The sequence below is a fragment of the Antrostomus carolinensis genome, unplaced genomic scaffold, assembly GCF_000700745.2.
Source record: "Antrostomus carolinensis isolate BGI_N321 unplaced genomic scaffold, ASM70074v2 scaffold39076, whole genome shotgun sequence".
Lineage (NCBI taxonomy): Eukaryota > Metazoa > Chordata > Aves > Caprimulgiformes > Caprimulgidae > Antrostomus > Antrostomus carolinensis.
In genome coordinates this window covers 1-15,996 of record NW_010321816.1, presented here as the reverse complement: position 1 = coordinate 15,996, position 15,996 = coordinate 1, and the positions used below count along the sequence as shown (strand labels likewise).

The 15,996-nt window shown below is 41.6% G+C and overlaps 1 protein-coding gene across 1 annotated transcript in view; it reads right to left on the bottom strand.

The window, feature by feature from the left end:
* The window catches only part of LOC104526576 (regulatory-associated protein of mTOR-like), a gene marked incomplete at its 5' end in the record, with an annotated part of 25,510 nt that extends 9,521 nt beyond the window's left edge, over positions 1-15,989 (bottom strand). Inside the window, 4 exons of the mRNA XM_010170071.1 lie at positions 2,738-2,797; positions 9,326-9,501; positions 13,203-13,349; positions 15,918-15,989. Coding sequence (XP_010168373.1) covers positions 2,738-2,797; positions 9,326-9,501; positions 13,203-13,349; positions 15,918-15,989 — 455 coding nt within the window. The remainder of the gene's footprint in view (positions 1-2,737; positions 2,798-9,325; positions 9,502-13,202; positions 13,350-15,917) is intronic.
* Between the last annotated feature and the right edge of the window lie 7 nt (positions 15,990-15,996).

Sequence of the window (15,996 nt, the reverse complement as noted above, 5' to 3'; positions counted from 1 at the left end):
TGCCCAGCGCTGACGCTGCTACTGAAGAGTCTTGGGAAGCAGCAGCCAGAGGTTCCTAAATTCCAACCATTCCACCAACAGAATTTTCCTTCCTTTTTTCTCTACATTTTCCTGTCTGGCCCCAGCAAAGATCTTTATTTCTAAACCAATTATTATTTTGGCTTCATCTCAGCAGATCTGTAATATAAATACACATCAGGATACATCACACGTTTACTCATCAGGATGCTGGTTTAGCCTGGATAATTAGAAATCTGAGCCCTTCAAAGAAGGTGCAGCCTAATTTAGTCTCAAAGTCTGCAGCTTAATTGCAATATAAACTGTTTTAAAGACAACAAAATTATAAATTACAATATAGACACAGGCAATCCAGGAAGCATTCTAGGCCTTTCTTGAGGCTGTAATAAAAAACATGTATTTTCTATAACTGATACATGCAGCAGATTAAGATGATGTGGTTTAAATACTTGATATCCACAGGAACCTACCTCTGGCAAGCTTTCCATGATGACAGCCATTGCAGAACATTGTGCTGTTGTATTACCAACAAGAATCAAGAATACTGAAGAAAAAAATCTTTTTTGCCAGTAAACTATTATTTAAAGAGGATTTAACCCTGAGCAGCACATCTGAGTGTTCAGTGAAGCCAATTCTTGAGCTACCCGGCTCAGACCTTCATTGACCCTCACCATATGTTCTCTGATTAGACACACTCTTGTAGCAATATGTTAATTGCAATTAACATAATATAGTCATTGTACTGGAACCCATTTATTCAGCAGCCTGAGGTGATCTCGGTCAATGCTGATGATGAACCCAACAGTTCAGGAAGAACTTCTGCTTACCTGGGCTGCCCAACAGCCAGCGATGGCCAAAACAACATCCCCTTCGCTCTGCCCGTTTCAACAACAGTCAGGGAACCTCACACCTTTCTACTACGCAATAGATTTTTACTTCAGGACCATCTGACCTTCTCACACCAGAAATCCCTGTTAGCAGCCCTCTGAGTACAGAGGCAAAGCCAGGTTGACCCCTGGGTAGATGTCCTTCCTGCTTCACATCTCCTTAAAACCAAAAGGAAAACAAAACCCACCACATTTTCACAACAGCTTTCAGAGGAAACAATATCCAGTAGTGGACCTTTTCCTAGACTGATGTGTCTCTGAAAACTGCTCTACCACAGAGCTGGGGTCCTGCCTCTATTACTTTAGTTGTAAACTGAAAAATTACTTTTATTTTTGTAAGATTAGCACTTCTGAAATCCAGCATGACAAGAATCAATCATTGCTTAGCTTTCCCAACTGAGAGGAGAGAGGATAAACAAATTTTCATATATAAAATTAGCATGATTAAATACCTACATACTACTGATGAGCCTGACTTTTCTAAAATACAGATTGTGGAACAGCTAGTAGCATTGAGAAGCATTTTTAACCTCATCTGAATGTAAAACATGCAAGTTAACATGGAATGATTTACTAAAGCAAAAACTGAGCAAGAAATTTTAGCTGATGCAATCTTACCCTCCTCGCCTCCACTGTAACAGATAATTGGCTATCAGCAGCATGAGCAATGAGTGATTGCTGCACTTCATGTGGAAGCTTCTTAAAAAACAAGGAAGTATGATAATACATTTCTATTAAGAATTCCATCTTACTATCCAGATTCCTCTTCTCCTAACCCCTTTCAGGATGCCCTTCAATTCCACAGCTTTCATCTTTGACAACAGATGATAACTGGACTCTGGACAATCATGTGTCAGAAGAGTTCTAATTGATCTCAACAACAGTATTTCTAGAGTTAAAATTTCTCATAAATTAAATAAATGATCTTTAATTAATCACTCCCAGACAGTTTGTGTGTGTGTGTATATCAATGTTCCAAGAATAGGGCATTCAAAAACCATCTGTAGGGAGCACAGAACTCCTGCATCTAGTGGCTGGAAGCACCTACCACTCTACCTTTAAGAATATGCTTCTCTTTTAAAAAAGAAAATGAAACAAAAAAACCCCATAAAAACCAGCAAAGACTACAGCAGACAATTATTATTTCAAAGTCTACCTTGTCTGTATAAATTGAAGTAGAATTTGAAGAGTAGTTGTCTTGATTAATCAGTTTGCCCCAGCTGCCTGACAAGCAGTAATTATGCTCAAATATTGCTTGGATAAAGGGATTAGAACACGTTTCAGTGGTGTTAAGTCTGAAACATAACAACTCTATCAGAAAAGAACAGTGGGACAGCACAGTGATGAGGTGAAAAATGGTATTTTGGGTTAAGTGTTTTTCTGTTCATCAGCTGGTTTTGGAGATGTGGGGTGTGCGAGCACATGTCCTCTGTCAACACTCCCACGGTCAAAGCCCACACCAGAACGAGCCACACACGTGGCTCTGCAGTGCTGGACTTCAGCAACGTGGCCACAGTCTGTGCCTGCAGCTGCCATTTCTCTGGTCTGGGATGACAGTGTGAGAGCGATGGGGACTCAACCCACCGAGCTGAGCAAAACCCCAGCGCAGCCATAATTCCCGGCTGCGGCACCGCTCCTCCAGCAACTGCTCACTTTTACGGCCACTACTTATTTCTGCAACTCACAGTAAGGCAAGAAATGACAAATACTGTAGGTGTAGACTCTGCGAGAAGCTTTCCAAAGAAATTTCCTTGCAGACAAACAAGAGAAATGTTAGAAATAATGAGGAAATTAAGAGCAACAGGAAAAAAATATCATAAAATTTGGCTTACTTCTCTATTAAATCCAGTGTGACTCCTGGCACCAGTCTGACACTCTTTTGCATACAGAACCTGTGGAGAAGAGAATAAAAATAAAACATACTAATTGAATATTTAATGGCAAGGTCCTGCAGAAAGAACATGGAAGAAGGTTTTTATATTACAGTGGTTTTGCTTTTAAAATGGTGTTTGGGCAGAAAACTTTGCCACAGCATAATAAGAATGGAACAAGGCCCTCAATATTCGTCACACTCATGATTATGCGGCGATTTTCATCGTCAGGTGTCAAAACTGGGGTATTGTAACTGTCAGGGTGACAAGTTTTCCAACACATAGCGGGGGGGAAAAGGGCTCACAGTCATCCAGCACAGTCTCTCGGGAGGAGCAAGACGACACGAGAGCCGAGGAGGTTTATGCCTCTGGAATAATGATCAGCCTTGGCTGGGTTTCCCTGAAGAGATTTGGCACTGCAGGCAGGAAAGTGAGAAAGGGAGGGAATGAGATGGATGCGTCAAGTTCAAACATCTCAGTTATTTAATTAAAAAAAATGCTGACTCCATTTCCTTGATGTTACAAATACCACTGCTTCAGGAACAGCAGCCCTGGAAAACGCAGAGTGCCGTCAGCGCTGCCTCTCGCTGTGCCGAGAGGATCCCAGGAGTCGTTAAACCCAAGTGAGTGTGGGAAGGCAGCACGACTGCCGGCCCAGCTTCCGAGCACTCGACTCCCTCCTCCAGAACTCTCGGGGACAAGCTCTGCGGCCCAGAGGGCAGAAGTGGGAAACAATAGATCTGGGAAGAAAAATCAGCAAATTCGACCTGAGAAATTACTTCCTCGGGGATCTCACTACCTCCCCAGCCCATCTTCCCAGTATTTCAGAAATCCGCTCTCTGTTGTTTAACGAAGAATTTACCCATCAGTGTAATACAGAAGTTGATGTTTAACCCCTACACTTTGCTCTGTGCCAGAACAGAAAGCTCTGTGGGCAGTGCAGTACGGGGAGGGCTGGGCTGCCCAGAAACCCACCTCCCGGCTCCAGCAGCGGCTGGAGTTGCTGCAGCAGGAGCCCCTCCTCTCACCAGAGCCATGATATCCACATCCAAAAGGCTCTTCCCCAGGTAAAGGAGAGAACAATTCCTTCTTTAAAGACAAGCTGTGCAGAGCTCATTTCTGAAATCTGGAGGACTCTCTAGTTTCCTTGTGGCATCCCCTGCCTGCAGGACATCTATTACTGCCAAGAACAGGGATGGGCTCTGAAAAGCCAAGTGGTCTCCAGGCTGCTTTTCTGATGTGTGCACCATCCATCATAAAAAAAAAAAAGCCATAAAGCTATCCATGAACACTCCAGTGGGATCCCTACGCAATCTGCGAAAATATAAAAATCTTACAACAGTGCTTTAGAGAACCAGGCAGGGAAATACCCCTCTCAAACCAAAACTGCAGGCAGAATTCAGCACGGCAGAACTAGGTCACTGCAATCAGCCTGGAGTCTCCCGACAGACTAAGGATGCCAAAAGACTTTCTAACTCCTCAATGACTCGACATTACAACTCATCTGAAAGAGGAACATAACAGAGCCAGCACAGCTTTGTACTGCTACACATTTGCTTTCTATAAAGAAAGGAGAGCCCACCCATCACGACCTCACATGGTACTTTGGAAGCCTCTCATCCCAGCCATGGTTTCACCTAACCTCACGCACTCAGCAGTGTTTTACAGGCTCACAGACTAACAGGGCAGTGCTGCACACTGCTGCAAGACACAACGTGAAAAAGGGATGAGCATCCTACCACTGCTCAGCACAGCCGGGCTCCTCCAGGCCAGGGAGCAAGAGCCTGGGAATCGCGGAGCCGGCTCCCGCCCGGCGGCGGAGCGCATCTGCCACAGGGCACACAGATACATCAGCCTCCTTCTTCACAAGGATTTCTCCAAAGCACAAGGCTTTGGACTACAGCTTGTTGGATCAGAGGCAGAAAGCTTGCCCCACACGTTCAGGACACACAACAGGAGAAATGTCACTGTGCTGAGCGTTTCCTACGACCTCTCCAGCAGCAGCACAGGCGGGTCCGGGACAAACGGGTGTTTTCACATCTAGACACGTTCTGCAGCCGTCATTTAGCACTTCCCCAGGGAGCTGTGACTATTACACTGTGGGCAACAGGTAAATAAGACGAGATTCCAGTTATTTCATTGGAGCTCGTGGCTCCTCAAAGAGGACAAAATAAAACCAGATTGCATCTGACCAGTGAGAAACCACCCTTGCTGCCCTGACCACGGATCCACTGGAGATTCACCAGCACAGGAGTAAAGCTGCAAGCGTTACTGCTTCCCTATCTGCTGGGCCTGGTACAGTAACAGCCCCCACCACTGCCCTGAATGTTCCAAAAGAGCTTAGTTCATTAAAACCCCATTTAACCAGTAGCAGACTATCTGCATTTCCGCTCTAACAAGCACCTATTGCCAAGAAAATGTACTCATAAACAAAATGTTCCTCATCCTGTATCTGCAACTCCCTTCCATCACTCCAAAGCTCTAAATGTGATGTCTCAAGTGATGGCTGGTGTCACCATCACCAAGATCAGGTGAAATATGTTAGAGCTGCATGTAAACATACCAATAAATGCCAGGCAATAGAGAAGAAAACCAGAAATACACTTAATGTTCAGCTGGGTTCTGCTCAGAGATTACAGGAATATTTTGAAACTTGATTTAGTTTCTCTAATTAAATTTGAGACAGAGGATTGGCTCAGTTAACAGCCCAAAATCTTAAGCAGAAATACAAAATAAATGCATTAGAAAAAAAAAAACCACTTTAAAGGTTTAATTGATCCAACAGAAAATCAGCTGTCGCAGATCAAGTTCTTTTTTCCCCTGCACTTACAAGTTTGCTGTATCACTATTCTGGTGTACAAACTGAATATCTGAAATTCCTGAGTCTCAGCAGTTCCCAACCTTTTTGTTTCTTTTTGGTTTGGGGGTTTTCCTGCATTTTTCAGGAGCCCTATTACTCTTTTACGAGTGGGACTTCACGGTTCAAAGCCACAGGGTCCTTCAGACAATTTAGACAAGCACAGCCCTGTCCTCGAGGTGCAAAATTCTGAACATATGACTTCAGCTTGTTTGGAATAAGTCAGCTCAGAGCAGGCACTACACTGAAGTGTGCAGTGTAGTGTAATCAGTACCAAGTTAGCCAGAACTCATACTCTGGATTCCTGGAATTGTCACACTGTCATTAAGAGCTTCACGCACCACATTTGGAAGAACACAACTGACCTGTGTTTCTCTTACCAGCATCAATTTTTCTTCCCCTGAAATCAGGCTGAAGTGGATGCAGCTGCAATCCCCTTTGCAAAGTGATTTTGCCCACCAGTTGTTTACTTAAAATACAGAGCACAAAATGGGATGTATAGAAATTCAGTCATTAAACTTTTGTTTGCCCATAAATTGAGTATGTGAAACCTCATTAGCCTGTCAGTCCAGAATTGCAAAAATGTGATCTTTCCAAAGCAATTCTGCAGGGTTCTGGATCAGCTTTAGTAAAAGGGCCAGGCTGAAGTAAAGGAGAAGTTCTAATGACAAAGGTTGACATCTTTATTTGCAGTTACCTGTCCTCTTTAGGACACCAATGCACAGTTTGCATCAAACAGCTGGAACACAGGAGGAGGGTCTGGCTTTGCATGTATTATGTTCACCAGCAGTGAACAGAAATGCCCCGTAAGCAAGCACCTGCTACTTACAGGGCTTGCATGGATAAAAGCAGAACCATAATAATGGCAGTCAACAGGGAATATAAAAGGAGCATAATCTTCATCAGAGAACAGGGGAGAAATTTCTGTGTGTGCAGTAAGCAACATACACAACCATGGGATTAGATGTAGTAGGAAAAGCTTTACTATCCAGGAGCCTGCATGGCATCTACCAGCACCAACCCCACAAACAGCTGAGGTTAAGAGTTCTAAATCCTTCCCCTGAGCTGTGTTTTTACAAATGCATTTCCTGTCAAACACAAATGAAACAACTCGGAATCTCTCAGGCTTATGCCAGGTGTAGCTCTGCTTGAGAACCTGCCCTGATCACCCCCTCAGCCACGTTCCCATGGAGATGAATAACAGAAAATTCCTGAACAGATCATAATACTAAAAACCCCCTTTCTCAGTATATATAAACTGTGCATTAAACACTGTTGTACAAAGCAGTATAAACAACAAACCACCCATCAAAACCTAAAAACCACTCTTAGGGAGCCTCAGCATTTTCACTGTAATTATGGCACAAACTGTGAAGTGTGGTTCTGGTAATTGCAAGGGAAGGAGAACCACAAAGTCCCAATGCCAAGAGCTTTCACTTCATTTACAAAGCTTCAATCTGCTATAACCCAGTTAATCTTCAATAGGCATCAAAGCCCATGCTAGGGACTCTCACAAAGATTTAACGAATTAGCGAAAACAACAGAAATTAAGTGGTGTCGCTGTGATCCACACGGTATTGATTTCACACAGATGCACAATAATGAGTTATTCAGAATAACTGCAAGCCTCAGTGTAACCACCCTGGAAAGCAATTCTTTCACTCTTCTCTCCACAGTAATATGGTGTTTTGGTGAAAACATTCTCCCTAGAACTCGAACATAAACCTCTATTTGCTGAATCCTGCATCACTTTTTCTTTGATTTATTGGTTGTGGACTCCATTCAACAAGTAATTAAAAAAACCCCAAACACATAATTTGCATTCACCAAGTTGCATTCACTGTAATCTGCTGCTAGCCTTGAGCTAATCAAGTGGAACATTCAGTTAAATTTCAAAGTCTTTCTCCATAGATAAAACCAGCAGAAATCTGAACTCCTCCCCATTGATCTGATAACAGCCATATGATAAAAGCAGCTTCCCTGCAATTGTATTTTCCTGGTTAAGAAACACAGTATTTCTCGAAGTACTCCTAAAGGAATCCTGCCACATAGTAACTTTTTTTAGCTTTTAAAGAGAAGGATTTACGCAGGCACCTTGAGAATTTTCAAACAGCAGGCAGAGTTCAGAGCCAGCCCACCACCACCATGTCAGCACCGGGAAGAGCAAGGCAGCAAAGCTCCACATCAAGACAGTCACTTCAGCAGTGAAGAGCTGTCACAGGAACAGCTGTACTGAAAATTAACCTCCTCTTTCCTTTCACCTGTCCCAGAAGGGGAGCACATCATTGTCTCAGGATGAGATGACATTAAATGTCTCCAGCTCATCAGCAGGCTCAATCCCATTCCATACCTGTAAGTGCTCACTTGTGAGTTTTGATGGGTGGTTAGTGTAGCAACGAGACCACTATCTTAGAAAAACAATATCATGTTTTGTTTTCACAACAGAAGAAGGAAAAAGTAAGATGAAAAGGATTTTAAAGCTATGAGAGGAGCACACATTTGCCTAACTTATTCAGAGGCTGAAACTCCAGGCTTGTCACCCATTACTTCAGGCTGCTGTTCCACGACACCTGCCTCATTTTCTCCCCAGCTCTCTCAAAACCTTCCCTTGAAAATATTCCTAATGTCACTGAAGCTCTTTGCCCTGCTCTTCAAAATTATCCAGGACTTCTGCCAGGCTTTACAAGCTGGGACTCTCTTCTGTGAGAAAATATCCCATGAGCTCACAAAATCAAAAATAAGACAAAAAATTAAACAGGTCTTTTGCTGTCCCTCATAAGAGCAAAAGGTGCCAGTCAACGTATCTAAACCAGAACTTGGTCAAATTAACTCACTCAGTTTGTTGCCTATGTAAGTCAAAAAGAGCGTAACAATTGTGAGTTGTTATGAGTATTTCCAAAGGAGAGCTGATAACTCTTGAAGCTGTAGTGACTCAAGTGCTCACCGTTGTCTGCAGTGTCTCTAGGTTTCCACCTGTTTTAACCTAGTTCAGCAAATGACCTGGAGTTTTTCATTCTGGACTACACATCACCTGGAGAGGATCAAGTGGAACATGCCAATAGGAATGAATCAGCAGAGCTACGCACTACCTGGGTGCACAGGCTGGATTCCTCACACCACGTCCTCACATGTGCCTGGCACCACAATTGTTCATGATCCTCTCTGTTGTTAGGTAAAAATATTGCTCTTCAAAAGTTCCTGCTATCTGTAGCAGTTTTATAACTTTTTGTCTGATTAACTTGGCATGTCATTTCATAACATCTTTCTTTGCTTTATCGCTCAATTTCTTTCACTACAACATTATTTAATCCTACTGTGTTATTTACAGAAACCTCAATATTTGGAATATGATTTGTACAAAGGACAATTTACAAACAGTTGTATTGCACTATGTACTATTTCTGCTCTCTGAAGAAGCAGATATTTAATTCCCAGAAGAGTAAATCCCTTAATCTGAGCAAACCTAGATATTGAGCTGGAATTTAAAAGGTAGTAAGTAGCAGATAACAATATTTTCACCTTCTAGTTCTGATTAATAAAATGCTGTCCCAAATGCATAGTTCAACTCCTTTAACTCAATACTGCAGATAAACTTTAGGTTAGATGAAGCATTTGGATTAACAAATCTATCATTTCAACAGACAAGCTACACAAATTACACACATCCCTTCGATACTGGGGAAGACACTCACCATCTCAGAGCAATTTTGATGGGTGTGGTAAGGCATGATGTGAAAAGGTCAGCTGGCAGATCAGGGATCATGGGTAGCAATTCATTGGCTTCACACGCTGCCAGCTGAATGCAGTTCTTCATCGAGGGTGGCAAAGGCATTTGAGCAAGTGGGTGGTTTGGGTTGATCGCAGCCACCTGGAGAGATCACAGAAATCACTGGGTTGGTGAATTCAGTAAAGTTTATTTCTACACCGTTTTGAAAATAACCAGTGAAGAGCTGTCAGAGTTCGAGGGATCTCTGGATTTGGAGAAATTTACAGCTATGGTAGCACCAGACATAGTTTTAACTCACATATACTTAACAGCATTGAAGTATATTTACCATGACAATACCACACACCAAAACCAGCAACTTGCAACAGCCTGAACTGTGATCACCACTTCAGAGCCTTCAGTTCACATCTGCCAGCTTGGAATCAAGCGCTGCAGAAGCAAGTTGGGCTCATTATTCTTTCCTTTACATTACAAGCAAAACCCATCCTTCCTGGGGCTCATAACCATTCACCACAGATGGCAGAAGAGCTTCAAATGGAAAAATGCAATTTAGGTGGACTTCCTGACTTTGGAATAGTGTGAAACCCTGATGACTTGACATTTGTCACGGGCTGGTAGTGCCCCTCAGTTCTGATGGGGAAGTAGCTCAGGCTCCAAGACCTGCTCAGCTCTTGGCTTCTACACAGTAAGACAAACTAAAGAAGCTGTGACAGGTGCAGTGTAAATATTTGTTCATTAGGAGATGAACTATTAACAACCATAAAATGAACATACAATACCAGCTAGGGATTACGGATCTTGTCAGATTTCTAGGGATAATAATGTAGCAAAACATTATTTTACAAGTAAAAAAAGCATGAAAAAAAAAAGGAGGGTTGAGTAAAGCCCACTTTAAACATTTATTTCTTTTATTTTTGCATCCTTAGAATATCCACTCAAGTCAGACCTTCTGGACTGTTTGATTCTCTCATAAATGTAACTTTTTATTAGGGCAAGATACAGAATAAGTAGAAGGCTAAAGAAAAATTAAAAAACACAAACCAGCAAGAACGTACTCATTCCCAACTGTAAGAATAGTAAATAAACTATGTAAAGTCACCATACACAAAAGGTTATCACAATCATCAATATGCACTTATCTACAATCTCTAATTGGGTTTTTTAGTATGTCATCAGTTTCTGTAAGCAATCAGTTAGATGTAGACCTTGCAGCAGCCCACAAATCACAAATTCTTTCAGCAGAAACAAGAGTCTCAAGGCAAAGTGATTCAAATATTCCTGTGTAGGCTTTGCAAGTAAAAATTCCTTACTATCCACAGACTGCTTATTGTGTCACTTATTGTTATTTCAGGGCTACTGACAATCCACAGCCTTTCAGGCAAAATAATAGTGATAATATTAATTTATCAATTCGACTGAAATATGCTAGCATTCCTATAAGACAGTGGTAATTAATTTGTTCTGAAAACAAATTATAGCTGCCCAAGCTAAGGAGCACTCAGGTCTGCTACCTGCAAGCTCTCTGTCTGTCTGGAGGAAGAGCTAACGGATCTGCAAGTATTATCATTTGTAATTGACAGAAAGGGAAACGATACATGTATTTTAAACCACTCTTACTGAAAACATTCATAGATGTACATAATTAGACTGCAAAGCAAGCACTTGATAGAAAACCAAGCCTTTCATGAATTAGCAGGTATGTTCAAGGTAAACTTGGGAGGACCTTGGCCCCAAGATAGAAACTCAGAGTTGTTATTTCAAGTGGTGACCAGACCTGCCAGCTTCACATAACTCCTGCTGTGAGAATCCTTTCCCCGTGGAAGACATTAATGCAACTACAGACAAGGAGATGTTCCTCTCCCCCAGCAGATGGTGGATTAGAAAAATTCTCCCCCCAGACATGATGCTAACTCCCAGATAACGTTCTGCTGTGCTGTTGTTAAGCTAATTTTTTGAGAATTAATGTTGAAGAATGGAAAAATAAAAACTGTGAGTTCCTCAGCTCTGATTAGGACTAGTCAGTCGTACACCCTGCTGGGGGGGAAACCAACAAGCGCTCCCACCAAATCCCCACACAAAGCACACAACAAGTCAGTAGCCCAGCTCCAAGGTACACTATTGCAAAATTCAAACAATAAACATGAAAATCAAAGAGTTGTATCTCGTGCAGCAAAGCGCACAGCTAGGAGACACATTTCAGCTCTCACTTCTGTACATCTCAAATGTGGCCTTAAGACGGCAGAGCTCTGCTGTATGGAACAAATATGAGTCAGAGGAAACACAATGTCACAATTACACAGAAAATTAATCAGGAATAACCAGCCTACTCTTTTATCATTGTTAGCACAGCGCACTTAAAGTGCCTGCTTAATTCTCCTGAATTACGGTGTATTTATATACGCTCACAGGCTCATCAGAGCTAATTAGATGATTGAGAGCACCCAGTGCCGTCACTGCCACTACCCGCTGGGAGCAGAGCTCGGCGCTGCGACGCAGGCACAGCAAGGTGTTTGCTGATGGGTCACTGCTGTGGACATCATCTCCCCTGCATGTCCCCAAAGTGGCACGAGGACAAGGGCCTGCCCGGCTGCCCTCTGCACCCATTCACCACCAACACTCCCACTGACCTCACCGCTATCGAGCTCAGTGGTGCCAAATGGGACAATAACCAGGAAAGCAGCAGCAGCAATTCCAGTTTCTGAAAGCTGGGGTCAGTTTCCAGGGCTAAAAAATGTCTTTTGGGAAAGGAAAACTACAGCCTTCTGTTACAAATATCAGGACCTTTTCCTTGACTTACAAAGATGGTAACCTTCAAAAGCATCAATTACCGATACTACTGATCTGTGTCTTGCAGTTTCTTCCCAAGCCACAGACTTTGGGAAGTTTCTTATCTGTAAAAAATCTGGCATTACCACTGGTTGAAGAGAAGGAATAGTGAAAAGACCTACACATCTCAAGCTATTAGACTGTTTTCTGGCAGTAGAATGGAATTTCCACCTGCCAAAATAATCACCCCAAAAGCAGCTCCAAAAACTGGAAATCAGAATGAAAGGAATTACAGCCAGGGATACTGTTAACATCTGCTGGAGGTTTGACTTGTGACAGTCAGTTGCCTGATTAATTAATGTTCCTTCCTTGAAGTTTGGTAGGTTGTTGGTTTTTTTTTTAATACAGTGTCTTAGAACTGTGAGAGTGTAAGAAGTTAACCTTTGAAAACCGTGCTCTCTATGTAAGCTAAAGCTAGCAGGAATTTCTGGCAGTGGGAGTCCTGCCACCCCAAGGTGCTGCACAAAGCATCCCAACTTCCTACCCTCCACTTTGCATTTCAGATTTGCTTTAATAAATTTATTAGTAATTACATTTGCCACAAAAGACAGCTTTGCATTAGAAACACGTTCAACTTAAGCATCCTGAGAAACTGAAGCCACCAGTGACAACCCCTCTGTGTATCAAGTTTATTTTATTTTGTTTTGCATTTTCACATTTAGTTCAACAACACCAAACTAACTCCATCCAAAAACATACCCAGATACTAGACTTCTGCAACTAAAATAAATATCTCTAGTCCACCTCAGCATTTATCTCAGCAGAAAAGACCATTAGGGCACAAATTGCTTCTATTAACATTACCATTTAATTAGTGCTTATATTAAAAATTGTTCCAAGTTTAATAGGATAGCAAACTGAACCAGAAAGATTGGACTGGCAAAATTATTTGCAAATTAATTTGCCTTCCAACATAGTTTTAAACACATTTTTCAGTTGTGTATAGCAAAACAAGCTTAACCTTAACCCTGCAGCACAAAGACAAATGAAGCCTTTGCAATGGGCTGTGATCTCACCTCCAACTCTTGCTCCCTCTGTAGTGCAAATTGTTTGAATGACTTGACAATAAGGCCAGCGTTAGAGCAATCATAGACGAAAATGGAAGGGCTGCCCATCCAAGTCTGCAGGTCATATATGGATAGAGGAATATACTGAGTATAGTTCTGTGAGAAGAAAAAAAACCTCAAGTTACAAAGAGACAGAGAAGCAACAGAACTTTCATTGGCGATATAATAAAATGCACACAGAAAAATTTCAATCTTGAAAGCACAAAACAAAGCCTAGGTTGAACATGGGGCATATTAATCGATACAAATACCAGCCAACATCTTCTAATAATGAGGATTTCCAACCCAACTCCAACACAAATGACAAGTAGATTTTATGGTGGTGTTGTTTGAAATGCTAAAGTCTGAACTAAAATTCTAAAACTCAGAGAGTGCTTTGATGTGTGCTAACAACTCCAACCAGCATTTAATAGTTCAATTTTCTCTCAAATTTCTGCAACACTGATAAAGGATGTAAACCACCTGTCTTTAATTTAACATCAAATATCTTAAACTGAAAACCCCATCAATAAATCAAGATTGATAATTAAGACTACGCAGCAGCTACTCCATCTTAGTTTAATGAGATGCTTCATAATTTTATTACAGCCTTTAACTTCTGTGCAACTTTCAGAATTACCCAATAAAACTAAACCCAAAAAACGTGCCTTCAACAAAGTGAAGTACCAACAATTCAGTTTAAATACAAAGTATTTTGTCCCTTGCCTTCCATCCTAACACCCCCAAATAACTGGAAGAGCTTCTTAAAATACAAGGAGGATTAAAAATCAGACATTTAAAATCAGCTATGAAGGGCCACACCCTAAACTAAGTGTATAAAATATAAACCCCAGCAGATTTCTGCCATTTAAACCTGCAGAGTCACTGCCAAGCACACAGTGTCTGACCACATAATCCTTCCCATCTGCAGCCAGAGGGCAACCTGGTCATGTTCATACAGGGCTGAACTCTGCCCAGAACCTACAGTAAAAGCCGTGATGTTCCCATTAACATCAGCAGAACGATGGATGGGATCATAACTCCCATTGAAATTCAAGAGACTTAAAATAGCTGTAATAAACCCAGTAACTTTTACAAAAATCTCATTTTCAAGGACGCGTATCAGCATATATAAAGACAGCAGTGATCGTAAACCATATGTTAGATCAGGCAGGAAATAGTAAGGAATTTCAAAATCCAGTTTTGCCCATATATAAAGTTTTTGTTGTTTCATTAAAATTAATAGGAAAAATTGTTTCTAAAAGCTGAAGTTTTAGGGAGTTAAAAGCTCTGCAAATTGTTGCAGGAGGGAATGATATATGAACAACTGACCCTTGGCCCAGACCTCTTTTAAGACCATCACTCAGTTTAAGTACATTCCAATCACAGTAAGTTACATACCAAAAAACCTGCTCTGGCATAAACAACCAATGAGATTTTATGGGCATGCATTGTTTTAAGTTGATATTTATAATGCATATTGCTACAGTTAAGACTGGATTAGAGCTCTGATTAATATTGAGATATTTCCAAGCAGGAGAATTTTATGTTCCAACTTTACTGTGGGGGTCATGTATAACTTATCAAATTTGTTAATGATATGTAAATTAGATAGTTTGAAGAAAAAAGGAGTGTTAAATAATAGTTTTTCTATCATGGTTGCTCAGGGTGATCTTTTGATGCTTGCTCATCTTTCCTCTGCCATGCTGGGGCTGTGAGTACGAAAGAACTTGGCCATATGTTTTGTTCTCAGTATTGACTTTGCTTTTTAGCAAGAAAGTTTCTGCTCTGTTAACACAGCTCCCACCATCCCTCTGTGACTGTTTAAAGGAATGACAAAACAAACAACTAAACTAGAAACTGATTTTGAGCAGGTTTCATAACCAATTGCTTAACAAACAACTCAAAAAGATTTAACAAAAAAACATTCTCCAGATTTTGCAGAGAAGTTTCAGAACTTCAGAATAAACATGTTTGAAGTCAGGGGGGTTTTGATTTTTACCTGTTTGAAACCAATGTTGGTATTTTTCTCAGAAAACAGTAGCAAGCAAACCAGAAAAAGAACATTGCTCCTTACTAATACAACAGCACTCTCAAGGAACATACAAAAAGCAGGTTACTGCATCTTTTGAATCTGGCAAAATGCCAGATAATGCCCAATTAACCGGCATTTGAACGCTGCTTGAGTGAACAAAGTGACTGAGATGCACCACTGAAGTGAATCAGGCTACATGAAGCTTCCTGAAGGTTCTTCCTTTTTTAACCTACGTATCAGAATATACCATGCTTAATCTCTCCTGAATGCACCCCTGCCATGCGAGGAAAGGTTCTTACAGTGCACAGAGACCCGCTGCAGATTCAGGGGTCTCCCTCAGACAGGGCTGGGGGACAACCTGCCAAGGCTCTGGCAGCAAGTGGAAGTAGCTGGCTGCTCAGTGTTTTGCAAATGAGCTTTAGTGCATTTGAGGTAAGACCCTCCTGCCCCACAGGGAGATGAGGGACAAACTATTTGGTCTCACAGAACTTCCCGAAGAAAGCAAACAGCCGTCAGCAGAGAACCAAACAAATACCAGTGAACACATTTTAAACCCATTTTCAGCCAGTTGTTCTCTAACAGAGCCCTTCAGTAATTTACAGAGCAGTGAAATAGATTCATCTGTTCATCACCACTTCGCAGAGACACACCTTATTGAAGACCCATATCTCCCCATTGACTGTTGGCCTGGGGACACCGTGTCCGTTGTAGTGGAAAAGTACCCGCTCT